The 21489-nt window shown below is 31.5% G+C and overlaps 1 protein-coding gene across 5 annotated transcripts in view; it reads left to right on the top strand.

Moving 5' to 3' along the window:
• The window catches only part of LOC107437471 (uncharacterized), a 181299-nt gene that overhangs the window by 40433 nt on the left and 119377 nt on the right, over positions 1-21489 (top strand). For all 5 annotated transcript variants that reach the window (XM_087155771.1, XM_087155767.1, XM_087155769.1 and 2 more), the window contains exons 6-8: positions 11922-12196; positions 12422-12538; positions 12620-12851. In XM_087155771.1, the coding sequence (XP_087011897.1) occupies positions 11922-12196; positions 12422-12538; positions 12620-12851 (624 nt within the window). The remainder of the gene's footprint in view (positions 1-11921; positions 12197-12421; positions 12539-12619; positions 12852-21489) is intronic.

Consider the following 21489-nt stretch of genomic DNA (forward strand, 5'->3'; position numbering starts at 1 on the left):
CGGTCTTGTGCGATTAGCTATATAAGCCAAACAACCCAAAATGCTCCGAAACGGCAATTTCGCCATTTCATCCACTTCGTTTTTAGAAGATGGACAGTCAGCTTTTGATAATAAGTTACCCTTAGTAATCGGCAACGATGACAAAGGAAATTTAAAGCTAGAAAACATTTTACAAACTTTTTGGATGTAACTCTTTTGATGTATTAACATCTCACCATCCTTTTGAACAAATTCAACACCTAACAACTTACGAGTTTTACCCAAAATTTTTAAATCAAAATTATCACCTAAAAGTTGTATAACACTGTCTACTTCATTTTTTGTTTTAGCAAAAATAATTATGTCATCTACATAAATTATAAGAATTACATTTTTATATACATATGTACAATTACACCACTTCAATCTTACAAACTTTAAATTTTCAAGTGTATTATCTAATTCAAAAAACCACTCTCGACCACTTTGCTTGAGTCCATAAATAGCTTTCTTTAAATGACAGACGTGATCTTGCTTATTTAAATTAACAAAACCTTGAGGTTGATACATAAAAACATCTTCATTCAAATTTGCGTAAAGGTAAGCACACTTTATATCTAATTGGGAATGATACCATCCTAGCATACAAACTAATATTGTGAAAAACATTCTTACAAGAACAAAATTAACCACAGGACTAAATACTTCATCATAACTTTCACCTCTTATTTGTTTAAATCCCTGGGCAACTAAACGTGCTTTGTACCTTACAATTTCCCCCTTTTCATTTACTTTAGTTGTATAAACCCAACGGCTTCCCAAAATCCTTTTATTTTTAGGAGTTGGTACCAAATCCCAAACTTTTCTTTCTTTCATAGTAGTAATCTCGTCAGACATGGCTAATTTCCAATTTTTAACTTGAGGAGATTTTAAACAGTCTTTATAATTTTTAGGAATTTTTATTTCAATATGATTTGCTTCATGTTTTATATTATGATTAACCTGAAAATTTGAAACTTTACCCGAAAAAGCATTTTTCCCACTGAAATCAAATAAATCCCTATCATACTTAATATTATTGCTGTTGCAATAATTTTCTACATCATTATAGGATCTTAACCTCATATTTACTCCTTCAATGTTATAATAAATATCAGTTCGACTATTATCTGGACGGGGTACAGCTTTTCTAATCCATGAAATGTTTTTACACGGAATTAAATCGGGTTTTAAGCTTGAATTACCTATGTCTTCATCTGAAGAACTTCCGCCCAAATCGGGACGTTCCGGTATAAAACTAGCAAAATTGCGTTTAATGAATTTGGTGCCCAGTACAGCTTCCACACCAATTACACTTTCGTCAAAACGAACATTTATTGTTTCTACAAGTTTCCTTTCGTTTTTAATCCAAATTCTATAACCCTTCGTATGCATTGCATATCCTAACATAATCCCTTCTTTAGCTCTCATTTGAAGTTTATTACGCAACTGTTTTGGTTGACCCACAAATGCTAAACAACCAAATGTTTTCAAATGAGTGACTGATGGTTTTCTTCCACTATACAATTCAAAGGGAGTTTTAATTTGGTTTTTATGGCAAATTCTATTAAAAGTGTAAGTAAAACATAGTAAAGCTTCAGCCCAAAAAGCATCTCCTAATTTACTAGATTTTAGCATAGCTTTTACATTATCTAAGGCAGTTAAATTATAGCGTTCACTAACACCGTTTTGCTGTGGCGTATAAGCGTTAGTACGCTCAGCTCTTATACCTTCATTTTCAAGAAAATCACTAAATTCTTTATGGCAAAATTCCATACCATTATCAGTTCTAACATTTACAATTTTACAGTTTAAAAATCTTTCTGTTCGCTTTTGAAATCTTATGAAACAATCAAAAACATCAGATTTCCTTTTAATGGGAAAAGTAGTAACTTTTCTCGAAAAATCGTCAGTGATAGAAAGAAAGTACCGACTTCCACCATGTGAAATGACTGGCATTGGACCACATACGTCCATATGTAAAAGTTCCAAAGGTTTCTTAGACCTTATACTTAAAATTGGTTTAAACGAAATTCTTTTAGATTTAGCTAATTTACATTCTATACAATTATTGTCTAAAAAATTAAGATTAGGTAATCCTTTCACACTAGAATTTTTACTTGTTTGAATTATATAATCACAATTTATGTGGCAGTACCTTAAATGCCAGATGTCTAAATCATTTGTCTGAACAGATACGTTAAACAATTGCTCATTCGCGTCACTAACACTTCTGTCAATAACTAAATCTTTATCAGGCTTAGTATAGGCATTAGGTTTAAAATAATACAAGCCATTAAATCTTTTACAATAGAAAATCTTCTCATTTACCCGATTATACACAGAAATACAATTTTTGACACCCACAAAATAACCTCCAGCTTTCTCTATTACAGAACCAGAAATAAGATTTCTTCTAAGTTTAGGAGAATACATGACATTTTGTAAAGTTACTCTGTGCATTTTACCATTTAACTTATTAAAAAATTGCACCTTTCCAATACCTAAAATTGGGCTCTCAATGTCACCTATGGCTAAAGACATAGAAGCATTTTCTACAGTTTCATATTCAAAGAATAAATCCAAATTATTACAAAAATGTGTTGAAGCGGCAGTGTCAAAAAGCCAACTTTCTTTCTCAATTTCATGACTCACATTGCCAACATTTGCTTCAACGATATAAAGACTATTATCTAAAACATTTGTAGTTACATTACAATAAGAATTATCACTTGCATTTTGTTTAAATTTACTCTTTATACTCTTTGAATTACACCTTAATTTTTGCTTACAATCTGATATTAAATGACCATATTTGTTACAACGATAGCAAGGTCCTATCTTAGATTTATCATAACTAGTTTTGGATTTAGACTTAATATTAGCAGCTTCTAAATTTCCCTTACTATTAGAAGAACCAGATTTAAACTTATTAGTTATGCTTAACTTTTCATTAAAACTTGAATTAACATTATAAGCAATATCACTAACATTATTTAAATCAAAATTAAGTTGCTTAAGTCTACTCTCCTCCAAAAGTAATTCGTCTAAAATGTTCTTAAATTTAAATTTAGTGTCCTCCCATCTATAAATAATCTGAACTATACCTTGAAAGTCCTTGGGTAAGTATCGTATAAGTTGGAATCCTTGGTATAGGTCGTCGACAGGATGTCCTGCTTCTTTCAATTGAGAAACCAGGTTCTTTAATCTTGCAGCGAATATTCCAACCTCTTCTCCTGGGGTGTATTTCAGGTCGAAGAACTGGTCTAGGAGTTGAATAACTCTCGCTCTCGTAGTCGGCTCAAAATGTTGTTTTAAAATTTCCCAAGCTTCAGCACCATCCATTGTCGCTGAGATCAGACTTCGGTATTCAGGTTCCACACTAAGAAATATTGACGTGTACGCTTTGTCCCGTCTCCAGAGGTATTCTTGACTTTCTTTTCGACTTGCTTCTGAAGGTAGGGCAGGCTCAGTTTTGGAGATAAAACTCCACACTCCTCGGTCCATAAGGATTACTTTCATATTTTCTTTCCACGTACTCCAATTTGACGAATTTAGGAAATCTATATGCATGTTCGAAGATTCCATGATGAAACAATTATAACTCAAAAGGTTCTTTAAAAGCAAAAGTAGTATCGTTGCTCGTTCCAGACTAGATACAAAACTTCGTAATCTGTAGCAGTAGCCATCAAATTTGGATGTGCCGACTTCAAATTCCGGTCTAAAATTCTTTAAATAAATTCTTACTGTTAGTTTTGTCAACTGGAGAAAAATTCTTTAGAAGCATCATATTTTCTTAAATGTGGTATTATTTTTCAAATCAACAGCACCTTGAAGTACTCCATAGCAAACTTATGATTTAAGCTGACGATTCACTTTGCAAATTTGGCGGGCGGGAGCGGCCCCCATCTTTAAGATTCTCCATTTGAAGTTGAGAAAGACTCGGCTAAATCCAGGCTAATGCAAAACTAGATATTCAGGACGATAGAACATGAATCCCGGTTATGCCATAAACTCGGCCCATAACCTTGACAGCCAAGATTCTCGCAGAATATCATATTTGTCATGTCAACAACTCAACAATAAAAGAGAAACGAAGTTTCTGAATAAATGAGTTTATTTAAAAACATTAGTAATAAAGAATGTCACAAACAGAGTGACGAAAAGAAAGAATACAAAATGATCTGCTTCAACAGAAGCTTAAATACAGATAGCAGGTGACGTCATGATCCACGCAAGAACGACCAACAGCAAATGAAAATAAACTGGCTGATCCCCGCAGACCATGACGTCACCGACGCAAGTTGAATGCATGAGATCGACGACGGAAAATCGAACCTCATACCTTTTAACTTCTATTATTTGTCTAACAGTAATAAAGAGATTGCTAAAATATGAAATTTACTAGTATGTATTAAAAATATAGGAATTGAAAAAAAGACCTCGCAGAAATAGCAGAAAAATGACAAATAGCAACAAAAAACGGTTCGTAAGTGATATAGATTTATGATGGAATTGTTGCAAGTCGGGCGTGTTAAAAAGTTACTCCTAAAATTCAAATACACGCCTGACTTAATAACATCATATAAAGAGTATCAGAATAAGAAAAAACAAGTGGAAATGGTTGAAAATCGATCCGAAAATCATGTGTATTTATGATGGAATTGTTGCAAGTTGATTGCATCAAGAAGTTATAACTGAAATTCGAAATTCGCATGTTCTAATAACGTGTTAAAAATATTGGATTTTGAAAAACCATGTGGAAAGAAAAATAACAGCTGAACTATAATCCAAGCACGTCAAGTGATGATAGAATAGTCACATATTGAATGTGTCAATAAATAATAACTTTAACTTTGTCAATAATTAAAACGTTATAATAACATTATAGTATTAAAAATATCAGAATTTGAAAAATGATAAATAACAGGCAAAAAAGCTATATTTTATTGACGTGAAATTACGGTGGTATTGTCATGAATTGAACGCATCAAAAAGTGATTACTCAATTTCAAAATTTGCACATCATTATGACATGGTATTAAAAACATTGTAATTTGAAATGCGAAAAGGCGGAAAAAATTATAAATAACTTCTAAAAAACTATCATTAAATTATGTGAAATTAAGATGAAATCATCACAATTTGAATTCTTCAAAAAAGCTAAAATTTGAATGTTGTTACACACCTGCCGATACTCAGATTGTGTGACGTCATTCTCGTAACTTGTCCGTCATACTCCTCATATAAAGTTAGATGGCAAAAATGATGACTGGGTGTAATTTCTAGGTGTCAAATTAAAATTTTTAGGTCTAAATTATAACTAACAACTGCTTTTTTCAAACCCTGACCATAGTACAATGTCCCATATATGGACGTTCCTTTTCCAGAAGGATCAATTTCCCAGACACTTTGTAACAATCAAGATAAACATCTCTTCATCTTCCCCTTTTCTTAAAAGAATAGACTATTTTTTGTGTATTAGCAGTTGTGAGAGAACCAGGTTTAGTAGAGAACACATGTTATCACAATTTAAAGGTTGAATATCGCAATTTGTATTTTAGCTTTTTTAAAATCCAATATCTTAATTCATATTTACGCGATTTTAAAATCCCATATCTCGATTATTTTTCACGCTATTTTAAAATCCAATATCGCGATTCTTGAAGGAAGTAAGTTTTTTCTTGAATCAGTTACTATGAAGATGTGATACTCTTCATTAGTAAGTAATTTAACTAAAACTGTTAGCTCAAAAAATTCTGTTAAATATGAAATGTGTATGATTTATAAGTATATGAATATTTTGATGTCGATATTTTGATTTATGTCATTTTGTTTTTCTCTTTGTGTTATAATTATCCCTGATTGGCTTGTCATGTTTTGCTTTCCAGTTTTTGTTTTTAACAAGTTGGGAGCTATGAGTAAGATGAATATATTCGAACAATTTGAAAAGAGAACACAAAAAGCGTACGATCGATGCTGCTGAAGAAAAAAAGAATAAATTTAAGTTTGATTGATTAATTAAAGCAGACTAAAGATTGTTAGTAACAATCTAATTGAAGATATTGGGGTAAAAATTGGCTACTGTTTTAATTTAAAATAATTGACTGGTGATTAATTTAAACCTATAACATAGTTGCCAAGTGTACAGATTTTATCAGAATGGTTCCGATTTTTATGCCTTGTTCCGATAATACGATTTTGGGTCAAAATGTTCCGATTTTTCATCATAGCGTAATTTTTTCTTTTGCTCTATAAAGCGATCCATGTCCGATTGGCGAAATCCAATCAAGTCGTGTTATCACTTAGCTTCGTCTCTAGCTCCATTCTTATATTTGATGACGTATGTACGGGTCGCTTCACAGACACCAAGAGGAAATTTTAGCTTCCTGACTCCTTGTCTTTTACTTGCAACCGTACCGGTGTTGAATGTTTACTCGGAACGCATCTCTTCGATTTGAGTTTAGCTTTGAATGTTTTTCCACGTGGTAATCTAAAAAAATGTCAAAAATTTGGCGAAGTCAGTGTTTTCGCGGCAATTATAGTGAAGAATTTGATTTCATCAAAAAATCAAGAAAGGGGACATCGTGCACGTTATGTATTTCTTGCAATACAGACATTAGTATAGCATGGCGGAAAGTGTGATATCATTTCACACGGGAAAACAGCCAAGCATGCTACCGTGTATACAAATATGAGAAAGTCAGCAAAAATTTCCGATTTTGTGTCGTCCACTATTGATCTACAATCAAGTAGAAGCGAACTATTGTTTACAGGATTTCTCCTTGAACACAATATTCCGTTAGCTGCTGCGGACCATGCATCAAAGTTGTTTTGTGCGATGTTTCCAAATTCTCAGGAGGTAAAAAAATACTCGTGCGGGAGAACGAAAACTAGTTATTTGGTTCAAAAAGTCGCAAATTATAAATAAGCTGAAGACTAATGTGTTTAACATAGCGACAGATGGGAGCAATGACTCGTCGGACAATCAAATGTATCCAATTGTGGTCACATTTTTCGATGATGTGTTGGAGTTATTGAGCTGCACTCTCATATCTTTGCCAGTTTTAAATGATTCGAGTCCAGGTCAAAATATTGCCAATCTAATTTGTGCCTTTTTTTCTGAACACAGCATACCATGGGAAAATTGATTATCGTTTTCCTGTGATAATGCAAGGAATATGATGGGGAAAAACAAAGGAGTTGGTGCAAATCTCAAGGAAAATCATTCTAATCTGTTAGTTTTTGGCTGCCTTTGTCATCTGATCAACCTGGTGGCTGAAAAAGGAGCAAAGACTTTGCCCATTTCATTTGATGACCTACTTATAGATATTTATTTTTATTTTCATAGAAGTGGGAAACGAAAGTTAGAATTTAAAAAATTTCAAAAAGAAGGTGGTAAAAAAATTCTAAAACATTGTACGACAAGATGGTTATCATTGGTAAATGTATTACTCGCTTACTTGAACAATGGAGAAGTCTTCTCTTATATTTCAAAGAAGTGTGTTCTGAGAGCAATGTAACTACAGATTTCTCACCAAAAATCTCGGCGTATGTAATACCAAAATTACAGAAGCAACAAACAAATGAAGATGTTCAAACAGAAGGTGAGGGGTCTAAAATAAAAAATACTAAGCGCAAGGTTTCCGATACTGCCCCAGTCTGTACAAAAAAGATGAAATCTGAACAGAAAATGAAGTCAAATGATGGGTTTAAGCAAGGTTTAAAAACAAAAGTTTCTCAAGAGAACTTAAAGAAATTTTTAGGTAGAGATGAAAGAATTTTTCTCGTCCTTAGTTCTAATTTGCATCATTCTTTAGCTTCTAAAAAATGTCATTATCGTTTTTGAAAAATTCAACATATTGTCATAATAATGTGCCCTCATAACAGTCATAACAGTGCCCTCATAATTTGCCATTATTTGAACATGCTGAAGTTGCTGATATGTCTAAAAAAACGGAGAAGACATTTTCATCTGTGAAATATTTTATTGACTTATATCCCTCTATGCTACTTAAAGAAAATTATGAATCATATTTTGATGCAGTTGATACTCTCGAGTCAGAGTTTTTGTCCTATCAGCTTGAAAAATGTCCTGAATCTACTATAAATAATGAAAGAGCTGATAAGCAGTGGGCAGAACTCTTTAAAGAGGAAGGTCCTCTAGGAAAACCAAAATATGCGAGATTATCACGGGTGGGTGATGTTAGGAATTTTGACATTTCCTCACACTAATGCAGCCTGTGAAAAACTTTTTAGTCTAGTGCGAAAAAATAAGACTGAGTTTAGGGGTAACATGAATGCGTCTACTTTGCAGGCAATTTCGATTGCCAAGTCCCAAATGATTCAGCCTTGTTATAGACAAGTGTTTGATGAAAAGTTTTTAAAATCAGCCAAATCTGCTACAACTGTAGCACTTAACAAGAATAATTGATTATTTTTTTATATGTGTTTATTGTCACATATGTTTGAGTAATAATAAAATATTTATTTTTTAACTATGTTTTAAATTACTAAAATCAGCTATCATTTCTGTTCAATTAGTTTGTTGAGTAAGAATAATAATCAGAAATCTTGTCAGTTGATATGTATTATAATCAATAATAATTGTTACATTAAATCTTATACAGTTACAATTATACAAACATTTAGTGTAAAGAAGTAAACTTTAAAGTCGTTCCTATTTTTTACCTGGCAGGTATGCTATAATTGCTAAATTTTCTTTAATATAATAGTGGTCAAAGAATTTTTAAATTATATATAAGAAAAATTAAGATTTCACTGTCTAAATGGTTCTGCAACTTTCAATATTAAAAAGGAAAAAATCTCCCGGCGGAGTTAGAAGTTTTTATATATATCATCGATATCACAGTACAGTAGGGAACCGATTATCCGGAACGATCGGGACCATCGCTATTCCGGATAACTGATTTTTCCGGTTTTCTGAATCGCTACAAAAAGCCGTTTTTTTAATTGTTAAACCCAACTAAAAAAAATAATATTTGGAAATAATCTTAAAAAGAAGAAAAAACGAAGTAATACACTAATGATTATTTCCAAAATGATAGTAAGGTAAACATCTTTCCAAAAAGAAAGAAAAATCCTAAAATCTTATGAGGAAAAAAAAATTTTTTTTTTTTAAATGGCTGGAAAATTTATCGAATTTCGTTCCGGTTTTTTGGTTTTCCGGTTTTCTGATTTCCGGATAACGGGTTCTGTACTGTATTATATTGAATTGTAAAAGTTCAGCTTTTTTTTATTTTTGTCCACTTTCGTGCCTGTTTTATTATGCATGCAATGTTTTACGTCATTCAAGAAACTAAAATAAATAAAAAATATATTTTTATCAATTAAAGAAAAAGTTTAAGGAGATAAGATTATTTATGTGATGTGATTTATACTATGCTTATTTTAAAAATGTGTAGTTTTTTTTTGCCTTTTAGGCAATTGGGCATGCGATTCCCCCTTCCTTAATCCATTATTGTTACATTTATTTTATTACAATGTATTTTGGTAAATTATCAAATTTACAAAATACTTAACATTTTTTGTATTTTTTCCCCTTCCCCCCATTTCAATTTGTGTCACTGAGTTGAGGAAAACTACAGATTCTAAGAAAAAATTATAACTTTTCACTTCCACACCCCATTCCAACCTAAAGATTTTCGTCTCACATCTTTTCTCTCGACACATAGGGAGAAAAATTTTCTTTCCCTTCCATCTACTCAATTTAAAAAATAACTGGAATTTCCACATCTTGCCTCAATTGTTTTAGTTCAAAACAGTAGAGAGAGCAATTTATGTTTTCATTTGCAGTAATTTTCTGTAGAAAGGTTGCAATGTCATACACTCTGTACTTGCGAAAAATGTATTTAAAATGTTCAATTGTCATCATATAAGCCGGACCATCGTACACTCCGCACTTCCAATTTTAGCCACTATTAAGAAAAAATCATGTATTTAAAAAAAAAAAAAAAAAAAAAAAAACAGGAAAATTATGGAAGCAAACTCAAAAACTTTCTAACATAAAATGAATAAATTCAAAATTCCACATGCAACTTTAAAAGCACTATGTCATGGTGTAAAAGGAAGTCGAAACTGCTAATGGGCTGTAATTGAAAGGATAGGAATGGAAACAAAACAATGCATTGTCTGGCGGGGGTGACCTCATCAATAAGAACAACAAGAATTTTTTTCTCTTTTCTCAACTAATGTGGTTCACCCACCCATTCATTCCTAAGAACAAGAAAGGGATAGAAGCATAACACAACACGTTGATCATGTGGGTCTGTTAAACTCATCACTAAGAATTGTGAGAATTTTTTTTCTTCTCTTTCTTTCTTTTCTTAACAAATGTGTTTCATCCACTAATCGATTCATAAAAACAATTTCTTGTAGTTGTGAGTGTCTTTTGCTCGTCTCTTGATTTTTTTGCTTTGTGCTACCGGTACACATTTTTTCCAAATCTGCTAAACACTAGCAAATATTTAACTATTCTCTGATTGTAAATTAGATCCTTTTGCACATTTGTTGTAGTTGACGTTGTACAGTCCATATTGTAAATCAAAAACTTGTCTTACCCGTCTTATTTTTTAAAAAAAAATATTAGTTGAAAAATGAGAAAAATATATCCTTTTCCAAGCAAATTGATATTAGGCCGCTATTATAAAACATTTTTGTTAACATTTATTTTTGATTAAATTTGCATTGATTGTGAAATGCTTACACAATGCTCGCGGGAAAATGAAATCGTAAGATATGTCGAACATAACGATTGTCTAACTTTTAAATACAGATAGGTCACAGGGTACCTACTCGATATTACTATACAGATAACAATTTTTTTTCTTTCGCTTTCAATATCTTGAATGATATATTTTTATTTTCAAAATTTTTTTTTGGCTTATTCGATATAATTCTGATAATAAAACGTTATTGACCAAGAAATGTTTATTGTTGTCCCCATGACAGAATCACGGCGACATGGTCGCAGAACGTTACCGAGTTCTTGCAGAAAGATTTTTCCTTTGAGAAGTAAAAAATTTATTTTTTCTTTTCTGCAAAAATTTTCAAAAGATTTTATCTTTTCTTCAGAATTATATTCAAAAGGTGCCTTTCTCGTGCATCGGAGTGGAAAAAAATGCTTATGATTTTTCTATTTTCATTTGAGAATAAAGAATAATGAAGTAAAAAATTTGGTTTTCTTTTCTGTGGAAATTTTCGTTCTATTTTTTTCATGCAGTTATTACTACTGATTTACATGTAGCTTTTAAAATCCGATATTTTTAATACGATATTATTTATTGCAAGAACTGAATCTCTAAATGAAAACGAGCATTTAGTAACCCCTTTTTGAAGAGTCCAATTCACTTGATTTCGCCGTCAATCTTCTTTTTCCCGGTAGTTACTGCTACAGAATTCACGATTTTTTAAATTTTTTTAATGTGATGATGAATTACTAAATGCAAAAAAGGAAATAATTAGTTATTTTCCTATAAAATGTGAGAATATCGCCCATAATATTAGAATTAAAAAAATATTACATATTCAATTTAAAAAAATAATTTAATTTGATATGATTTTTTTATTCATTTTTTGAAGTTAACGCTTCTGCTACTTTAAATTAGTAACATGTATATTTGCTATTTTTAAGTATCTTGCAGAAAGATATTAGTATTAGAGAGGTATGTCGCAGAAAGCCCAAAAAAATTCTCTGCCACAGGGATTGTTTTCCCTGTACAAGACTTGTTTTGATCTTCGTTTACATTAAGGGTTTATTATCCAGACTTGCTCATATGGGACTTTGAGCTGTATTCCTACTCTAATTTTAGTTATTATTTATTGAAGTTAAATAAAGCAAGTATTACAATAATATTCATTTAGAATTTTTTAAATCATTTCAGAAAATATAATTGATATATCCAGTTCAAGTTCTGGCAATGACAGTGATAGTGATGATTCTGATAAGAAAGATGATGATATTATGGTTTTAAGTGATGAAGGAGAGGCAGAAGGAGATGGTACTGCTGAAGATCCTAACAATAGTGGAGCACATACAAATGATTGCTTTAATCTTCCAGATGAAGAAGGTCGTGTGCTGATTAATGTTGGACATCCACCAGAAGATCCCGATATATTCTTAGCTCCTCAAATTGCTAAAGTCATCAAGCCTCATCAAGTATTGAATATTTCTAAACTGTTAATTAAATTTTTATTGGTTGAAAGTTATTTTAACCATATTTTTTATCAAGATTTCTATAATTTTCCTTTTATTAGGAGATAAAAAGCTCAACTAAAAACAGTAAATTTTTTATTCTTTTTTGTTAATAAATTCGATTAACTGTCACAATGATCAGTTTTTCCAATTAATGTTAAGACTTAATATAAAACTTATATTTTTCAGATAGGTGGAATAAGATTTCTTTATGATAATGTTGTAGAAAACTTAGAAAGGTACAAATCCTCTAGTGGTTTTGGCTGTATTCTTGCACATAGCATGGGATTAGGAAAAACAGTTCAAGTAATTATAATCCCAATTTCATAATAAATTCCATAACATAGATTATGTTTATATTTCTCATAATTTCACTTTTCTCTTCAGGTTGTCTCATTTGTGGATGTTTTTTTACGACATACACCAGCAACTCTTGTTTTATGTATTGTACCCATTAATACAATTCAAAATTGGAAAGCAGAGTTTGATATGTGGGTTCCTCCTACAAATTCAGTTGATGAAGCTCAGGTCTCAAGTGGCGAAGTGAGACCAAGAGATTATAATGTATTCACATTGAATGAAAATTTCAAAACAATGGCTGCCAGAACTGCCCTCATAGGTAATTAAATTGACATTTTTCACAGTGTTTTCACTACAGCGCGAGAATCTCGCCTATTTTTTTCTTTTCTCGCATTAAAAAATTATTACCTCGAGAAATTCGCGCATTCTATAAATCAATTTCAAAATTCGCGAATTTCTCACATTTTGGAAAAAGCTTCGAATTGCGCTAATTAGAATAAAATCTGTTTCACTTTTCTTCCTGGATCTTTCATTATTTTCAACATCTGCCCCGTTATCTAGCTTCCCTATTTACCAGTATTGTTCCGAACCTTTTCGAACAAGAGAACACAACCCCCCCCCCCGAACCAGGGAACCCCTTTCAGAACATTTCTCTGCAACCACCTGTTTACCCTAGGTAAGATTTCTTCATAGACGTTCAAATTTTTTATGCACTAATGTAAGATGGACAAATACCTTGTAAAGTCAAAATCTTCTATGATGCACCAGAAATATTCAATGCTTTAAAAAATAGAAGACGTTAAAAATGTGCAGTAGAGAACCAATTATCCGGGATGCTCGGGACAGTCGCTATCCCGGATGTCTAAATTTCCCGGGTTTCTGGATTGACCAAAAAGTGTCGTTAATCGATGTTTTATCGAACCTGAATTACAAGGAAAAAGTGTAACCAGGGCCGGATTAACCAATAGGCACACTAGGCACGTGCCTAGGGCCTACGAAATTCAGGGGCCTAAGATAAACTTAGGTACAATAACTACGATACTACTATAAACTTCAATAGACATAAGTGCGAGCAATGCCAAACGATCTTGATTCATTGTTGAACGCAAATAATTTTTTATCAATTTTAATCTGGAGAAGGATCTTTCTCCTTCTGCATTTGATCCAAGAATCGACAAATATATTCTTAATGCAATGTGAACGTTAGGAAAAGTATTCACAAGTTTATCTTTAATTTGAGCCTTCAACATTTCTTGTGCAGATTTAAGTTCATACAAATTTGAAAATAGTAAAAATTCATTATTTCAAATATATTCTTAATGCAATGTGAACGTTAGGAAAAGTATTCACAAGTTTATCTTTAATTTGAGCCTTCATCATTTCTTGTGCAGATTTATGTTCATGCAAATTTGAAAATAGTAAAAATTCATCTACAAAGTTTTCCTCTAAATCGGATGAGTAAATTTTCACCAAATTTTGCGCTTTTAGTTTAATCTCAGATTCTGACAAATTTTTGTGAACAAGAAAACCGAAATTATTGTACAAATCACTGTTAGCTTTACGCCTTTTAGTCATTTCTGAAATTAATACAGTACAGAACCTCTTATCCGGAAACCAGAAAACCGGAACGAAATTCCATTTATTTTACCCCCATTTCTAATTTCTAAAAAAAAAAAAAAAAAAATTATTATTATTATTATTAATTTTTTTTTTTTAAGGATGTTTACTTTACCACCCATTCTTGAAATAATCATTAGTTCCCTCTACATTGTCAGGAGAAGGAAGAGTATTGTACTAAATATTATCAATCATTCCCTTCCTCACTCCCTACTTAGTTGCTTCTTTTCAATCACAGCTCAAGTGAGAAAGGGTGACTCATTGAACACCTGTTTTCTTATCAGCTCAGCCTTAAGCAGGCAGAGTCATAACTAGGGGCTTCTCACAGTAGGAGTCCTGGCATCTGTTCCTTGCTTCATGCAGGAGAGTTAAAACAAATTATTTTATTTGTCATCTTTGATTCCTAGAAATCTCTTAAAGTACTCCCTAACACAATATTTCAGATAAAAAAAAAATCATTAATAATCTTCCCTTAAAAAAGTCTAAAATTAAAATAAAATTCTGACATCGAAAACAAGTTAAGAAACAATAAATGTATCATTCTGATGGCGGAATTTTTTTTTTATGAGTGAAATAGAGAGAATTATTTGTATTCTCAGAAATCGCGAGACGCACACGACGTTTATTAGTGTTGATCAATGCTAACATGAAGAGAGCTGGCTACCTGGAATACCCCCGCCCCCCCCAAAAAAGCACCTGTAATGCCATGTATAAGACTGGGCGATGTAAGAAATTTTATATCTTGATACATCGTCTGTTGGACATAGCGATGTATCGCGATTTAGTATATGTTCAAAAATTATCGATCAAAAATCTTTAAATTAATCAAAAATAAATAAAAGGAATAAATTTATTACAAAATAAAATGCCTTAAGCAAAAACAAACCCAAGCTTTATTTTAATTTTTTACTTTCAAAATTGAAACGGACTTAAGATTTATTGGTTTAAAAATAATAATAAAACTAACAAAATATTTTACATACCTGCATTAAAAATGAAAATTTTTTTTTTTAAAAAAGCGTCAAAACATTGCTTAACTTTTTATTCAATTAAAAAAATATTTGTTTTAACTAATAGCCAAATTTTTTTAGAATTAAAAACGACTGAAGATTTATTTGTTTAAAAATAATCAAATTCTATCAAATTAGTATATTTACGTGCATTAAAATTTTTTTTTTTAAAAATTAACTTTTTTGGCGAAGTTAAATACAAAGTACCTCTATTAAATTGTATCTCTTAAAAGGAAAAACAATTATTCATAATTTCTTTTCATTAATGATTGAGTTCAGAACGAAAATGTAAGATAACAGAGATTGCACAACGATCGCCAAGTAACAATAGGTCTACTAAAAATAGACAAGAATCGTTAAATCCCGACAGACAAAAAAAAAAGCGACGAAATACTGCACAATGAAATAAATGATCGCCAAGTAGCAAAAGTCTCACTGAAAATAATTTACAAGAAACGTTACATCCCGACAAAATAAAGTGCAGAACGTTGACAAAATTACGCATGTCCAGCTGAAAATTATTTTCAAGAAAAGTAAACTCACAAAGACATTTCTAGCTCAGTCCTAGCCATATTAAAGGATTTGATTAAAAAGAAAAAAAAAAGATCTATTTATAAATAAATGACATTCCCAATCATTTGCACATAATTTCATTGCTTTAGATTTGTCAAATAAGTAGCACAGATTTTTAAATTTTGTTTATTGAACCTTTAGAAAGATGTTTTAATTTTCTAAATGCTTATTTTATATAGTTTTTAATAAGCTTGTTTTGTAGTGTGGCTTACTATTTGCGGATTCTTTTTCTAAATCACGCCTTCCTTATTCTTACAATAAAAAACAGAATGCAAAAATAATGATTATTTATAAAAAGAATAGAAATAATTTAAAAAAAAGGGAGAGAGACAGTTCAATCCTCCTAATTCTTACTTAAGTAGCGTTTTTAAATTAATTTTGAAGTTGATGTTGAGCAGATGATTTTTTTATTCAAGTGTATCCAGTCCACTTATTATTCAGTAATAATTTTATTTTTCAAAGAAATATATCATTTCGAAATACGAAATATGGTAATTAAGTATTCAAAACAAAATGAATTACAATGAGCGAAACTTCTCTTTCATTGTTTTTTTCGTCACCTAATTTGAGAACCAATAGTAAAATTAATGATTTATCTACACTTGGTCTAAAAAGCGTTTTCTCTACTTACTATGGTGGTCTTCTATTTTGACATAAAAGAGAAAATAAAATTGAATGTGTTCTCCTTCCACTGAGAATTGCAAAGACAATAATAAACTCCCACCCCTCTCGTAATGACATATTTTCTGAGATCTTTTTCAGAACTGGAGAGTTCTCCATTCAAGTACCAGCTCTTCATATAATCATACCCCCTAATAAAAGGGATTAATTTCCTTAACTTAAGGGATTTATTTTCTTACGGGATTAACTTAAGGGATTTATTATCATTCGCTCTTTGCTTTAGGAATGGTTTGTTAGGGAGTTGTTTCAAACTGAGTGCATTCATTCGAAAAAATTTGTTTTACTTTTGCTTACTTTTTTACGTGCTGTGTTTATATTTTAGTCTTTCGAAAATGTCTAAACTAGTTGCTGCCTCGTCATCTAAAAAAAGAAAACGCGTCAGTTTATCTATAAAAAATAAAGTAGAGATCTTGAAAAAGTTAGACGAAGGTTCGTCAGTAAAATTACTAAGCGAGTGTTATAACGTCGGTTTATCAACGATTTATGATATCAAAAATCAAAAAAAAGATCTACTGAAGTTTGTTTCCAATTGCAAGCAAGTGGACGCATTGAACCCACGAAAAACATTACATAAAGCTGAAAACAAAGATGTTGATAAAGTACTGATCGAGTGGATAAAGCAGAGAAGATCTGAGCAATTCCCATTAAGTCGGCAAGTTATAATGGCTCAGGCTAAAAATTTCCACCGGGATCTTGGCCTAGAGAACAGTTGCGAATATTCCACTGGATGGTTTGCCCGTTTTAAGCAATGCCATGGTCTTCGGCTTACAAAACTTTGTGTAGAAAGAGCAAATGCGGATACTGAAGCGGCAGAACACTATGTCGAAGCAGTTTTGAACCTTGTTCAAACTCTAAATATAACGATGGATCAGATTTTCAACGCTGACGAGACTGGCCTGTATTATAAATTTCTTCCTCCTACAACATACACATTAGCAGGGGAAACAAACCCTAGCGGTTTAAAAGTTGCTGAAGACAGATTGACGCTGCTAGCTTGCGCCAATGCAGCGGGTACGTGCAAGTTAAGACTTACTGTAATTGGCAAAAGCAAGAATCCTCATTGCCTGAAAGGGGTTAAAGTGTTCCCAGTTTGTTACAAAGCAAACAAAAAAGCATGGGTGACACAGGAACTATTCATTGAATGGTTCAAAAGCGAATTTGTTCAAAAATCTGGGGCACACTGCAAATCAGTAGGGCTACCTGACGATTGCAAGATTGTTTTATTTTTAGATAACTGCACAGCACATCCCCCCGCAGCTGTGCTAAATGCAAATAATGTTGAGATTGAGTACCTCCCCCCAAATTGCACATCAATAATTCAGCCATTGGATCAAGGTGTTTTAAGAAGCCTCAAGTGCTGCTACAAAGTAGATTTTCTATAAAAAAATATTGATTCCTCTAATGAGGGGAAATCAATACAAGATTTCCAGAAATCCTTCAATGTAAAGGAAGCTATATGGTTAGCGGCAAAAGCCTGGAGCTCAGTAACTCGCGATACTTTAGTGCATGCATGGCGCAAGCTGATTCCTACATCGATCTTTTTCGAAGACGATCAAGAAGAATCGCCTTTTGAAGGCTTCAAATTTTCTAATCAGAAAGCCCTTCAGAGAGAACTTTTAGAATACAGTGGGGAGTGGAGCGAAAAGGATATTTTCACAGATTCTGAAATTGAGGAATGTTTTAACATCGACAACGATGTTCCCATTGTCAACGAACTGTCAGACTCTGAGATAGTTGAGATGGTTTTAAATCCCGGTGCAGACAACGACGAAGTTGAAGAAAGCGACGAAGAAGATGAAAATCAAGGAGCCTTTATTTCGAACGAACGATGCATCGAGTTGACGAAAGAACTTATTAAGGGGATGGAGCAAAAACTGTTTGTGGACGAATCCCACATTATGTCAATCTATAAGATTCAGCAGTTGTTTATGCAACAAAAACCAAGTTTCCGTCAACAGAAAATGGATGAATTTTTTAAAAAATAATGCTGATACTTTTTTTTCATTTTACCTATTTGTTCATTTTATAATAAAAGTAAAACTTATTAATCGAAATAAAAACAAGGAAAACCTAGACGATAGTTAAAAAGGGCACTTACATAAATTTTAAAACCCGGAACAAGCAAGATCAATAAGATCAACGGAATTAAAAAAAAAGAAAAAAACATAATGATAAAATTTATGAATAAAAAGAATTAATTTATTGTATATTAAATTTATCGTGAAAAGAAAAGAAACAAACGTAGTGAAATCAGAAAAACAAAACTGCAATCTGCTTCATAAAATAATAATCGTATGTTTAAATTAATAAACAATTCGCCTTATATGTTTTTTATTTTATAAAAACACAATTTTTAACGAAAGCAGATGTGATTCCACATAAAAAAACTTGCAAACGATTCTTCACTTCTAAAGAATCAGAATTTATTCAAAAGAAAAATATTTTATTTTTATTAATTGATTTATTAACTGATGTCAAATAGATAAATATATTTTTTCTCTTCATCTTCTGTTCATTGATATGCATGTGCAATACATTTTCCCCACCCCCTCGTAAAGAGAAAATAAAATATTCATCCCTTCCCTGCCTCCTCTCGATTTGGATCTTCAAGGTAACGAAAGAAATGACGTTTCGCTGGGTAAACGGGGTAAAAATTCTCCCCTTCCTCTCATTTTCCTCTACCCAACTTCAAAGATAAGTCCAATTTTCGTTTTTTTTTCTCTTCATAATCGTTCTAGTTTAATTGGCGGGGAAAACCGAGCAATATTTTTTCCTGTTATCTGGAACCGGTTACCGGATAAATGGTTCTCTACTGTATTACAATTAAAGAAATGATTTTTTTCAAGAGTTTTTGTGTTTTTTTTAGTTTTTAGAAATCTCACCTTGTTTTTGAGAAAAGGGTGAGAAATTCTCACCCATTTTTTTTCTATGATGAGAACACTGATACAATAGTTTTCTTCCTTTCACTTGTTAACGTATACACTATGAGGAGCAAGCCTCATAGTAACCTATCTGTATAATCCTTATATTAACATTAATCATTATGTTATCATACATTCATGAAATACAATATTTCTTATATTAGTTGACAAAAATAGATACATACATTTCCTCTTTCAAAGAACAACAAAATAAAATTCCCTACCTACCTACCATTATCTTCTGAATGTTTATATAGAATGCATCAACTCTAAGCATATGTATTTATATGCAATTAGATTCTTTGATTTAAATATCAAAATATTTGGATGATTAATCTAAGGTATGTTAATTGAACTTTGTTATCATTGGTTTTGTTTTAATATAAATATCTAGTCTATATAATTTTTTTTTTTTGGATAGTTCTATTTTGGTTTAAAGTGCTAAAAATAAAGAGATAGAATTTAAAAAAGAACTGCTAATCTTTTCGCTAAATTTTTCTGCAACAATAATTAGTGTCAACTGATTCTAGACCACTAAAACTTGACCTAGACTCGTGGAAAAAAGTTGAAACTTAAGTCAAAATAATATTAACTGAGAAATGGTTGTCACCAGTTATAGTTGCCACCAAATTACAAAAATAGAAGAAAAAGGCAAGATAAATGCCACAGACCATTGCTCCTCATTATAGGAATGCAGAATATCATTTAAAATTATTTTTAATCAATTTAATTCAATTTAATTTTAATCTGCATGATACAAAATTATTTTACAGAGAAAAATTGAAAAAATTTTAATAGTTACAAAAAATTTAATTATTAAGCATCAATGCTGCATAAAGTTTCAGTATTTATTTTATTTTCAAAGATATTGAAATAATTATAAACATCTTGTTGTTATCAGAAATATTGTTTAAGATGGTTCAAAAATACGAAAGTGTTATATTACTATGATAAAAACATTTAGTTGAGAAGTCAAAGTACTACAGTAATTTCAGGTGGACAGGCCACACCTGCTAAAAACATCACTAAAAATTTCAATTTTCATCTTATAGGCCACACCACCGTAAAGGCCACACTTCCATTTTTTATTCATTGCCATACAATAAAGTATAAAACATCACTAGATTCACTCAATTACATTGAAATATTTCATATAAATTCGGTTATGATTCACTGTTCAAATGCATAATTTAAGTTTGAAATGCTTTAAAAGTTATTCATAGTTAAAGGAAATAAATATCTTTATAAAGGCAGAACTGTGGGCACGACATCAATTCCTATTAAGTATCACGTGTGAAAATATACTTAAAAAATTTATATCTTTAAAAACATAAAATCTATACTATATCTATATCAAAAAACGGTTAATATTGATCACTCTTTTTTATATATATCTATACACTTATTATAAAAAGGAAGAATTTAAAATTATACTTACTTACAGAAGAAACACATGTAATTAATCAAAATCATGAGATGAGAATATGCATTGGATAAAAAATAAACTAGTCACAGAATGAAAAAAAACAAACTTTTATTATTTTCCATGTCATTTTATTTATTTTTTAAACATTTATTCAAAGCCGCCAAAATCAGATTCCTCTCTCTCGGAGCAAAATAAACATTGTAACTGTTCATCAAGTTCATTTTCCACATCATCTGAAATTAAACAAGGGACATCTCCCATGCAAAAATCCAATCCAGCTTCTTTGAATCCTGATGTTATAGTCGTAGTCATGATTTTTTCCCAAGTGTTGGACGCCCATTTTGCAACTTCTTCGTACGTTGTCTGCACATTTTCCCACCTTTAGTGTAGGTATGTAGCCCATCACTCATCCATTTTTCCCACTGATTACACATTTCCGTTTTGAATGAATGATTTATTCCTAAATCAAGTGGTTGTAATATTTTGGTCAATCCAGCGGGAATTATAGCGAGTGATGTGCCTACCTTTTTACATTTATTTTTTACTGACTCTTAACAGGTGGGATGTCTATAACAAGTAAACCTTTGTTTTGAAAAAAAGCACCAGGCCGCCTCCTCCGCACCATGTCTAACCAATCCATCCAAGGGCGCCGGCGGCGGGGTGCAAGAGGGTGCACTTGCACCCCCTGGCTATTTTTTTAAAAACAATTTTGTTATAAAAAAATTTATT

Source organism: Parasteatoda tepidariorum, chromosome 12 (genome assembly GCF_982258835.1).
Source record: "Parasteatoda tepidariorum strain Cologne lab strain chromosome 12, Ptep-v5.0, whole genome shotgun sequence".
NCBI lineage: Eukaryota > Metazoa > Arthropoda > Arachnida > Araneae > Theridiidae > Parasteatoda > Parasteatoda tepidariorum.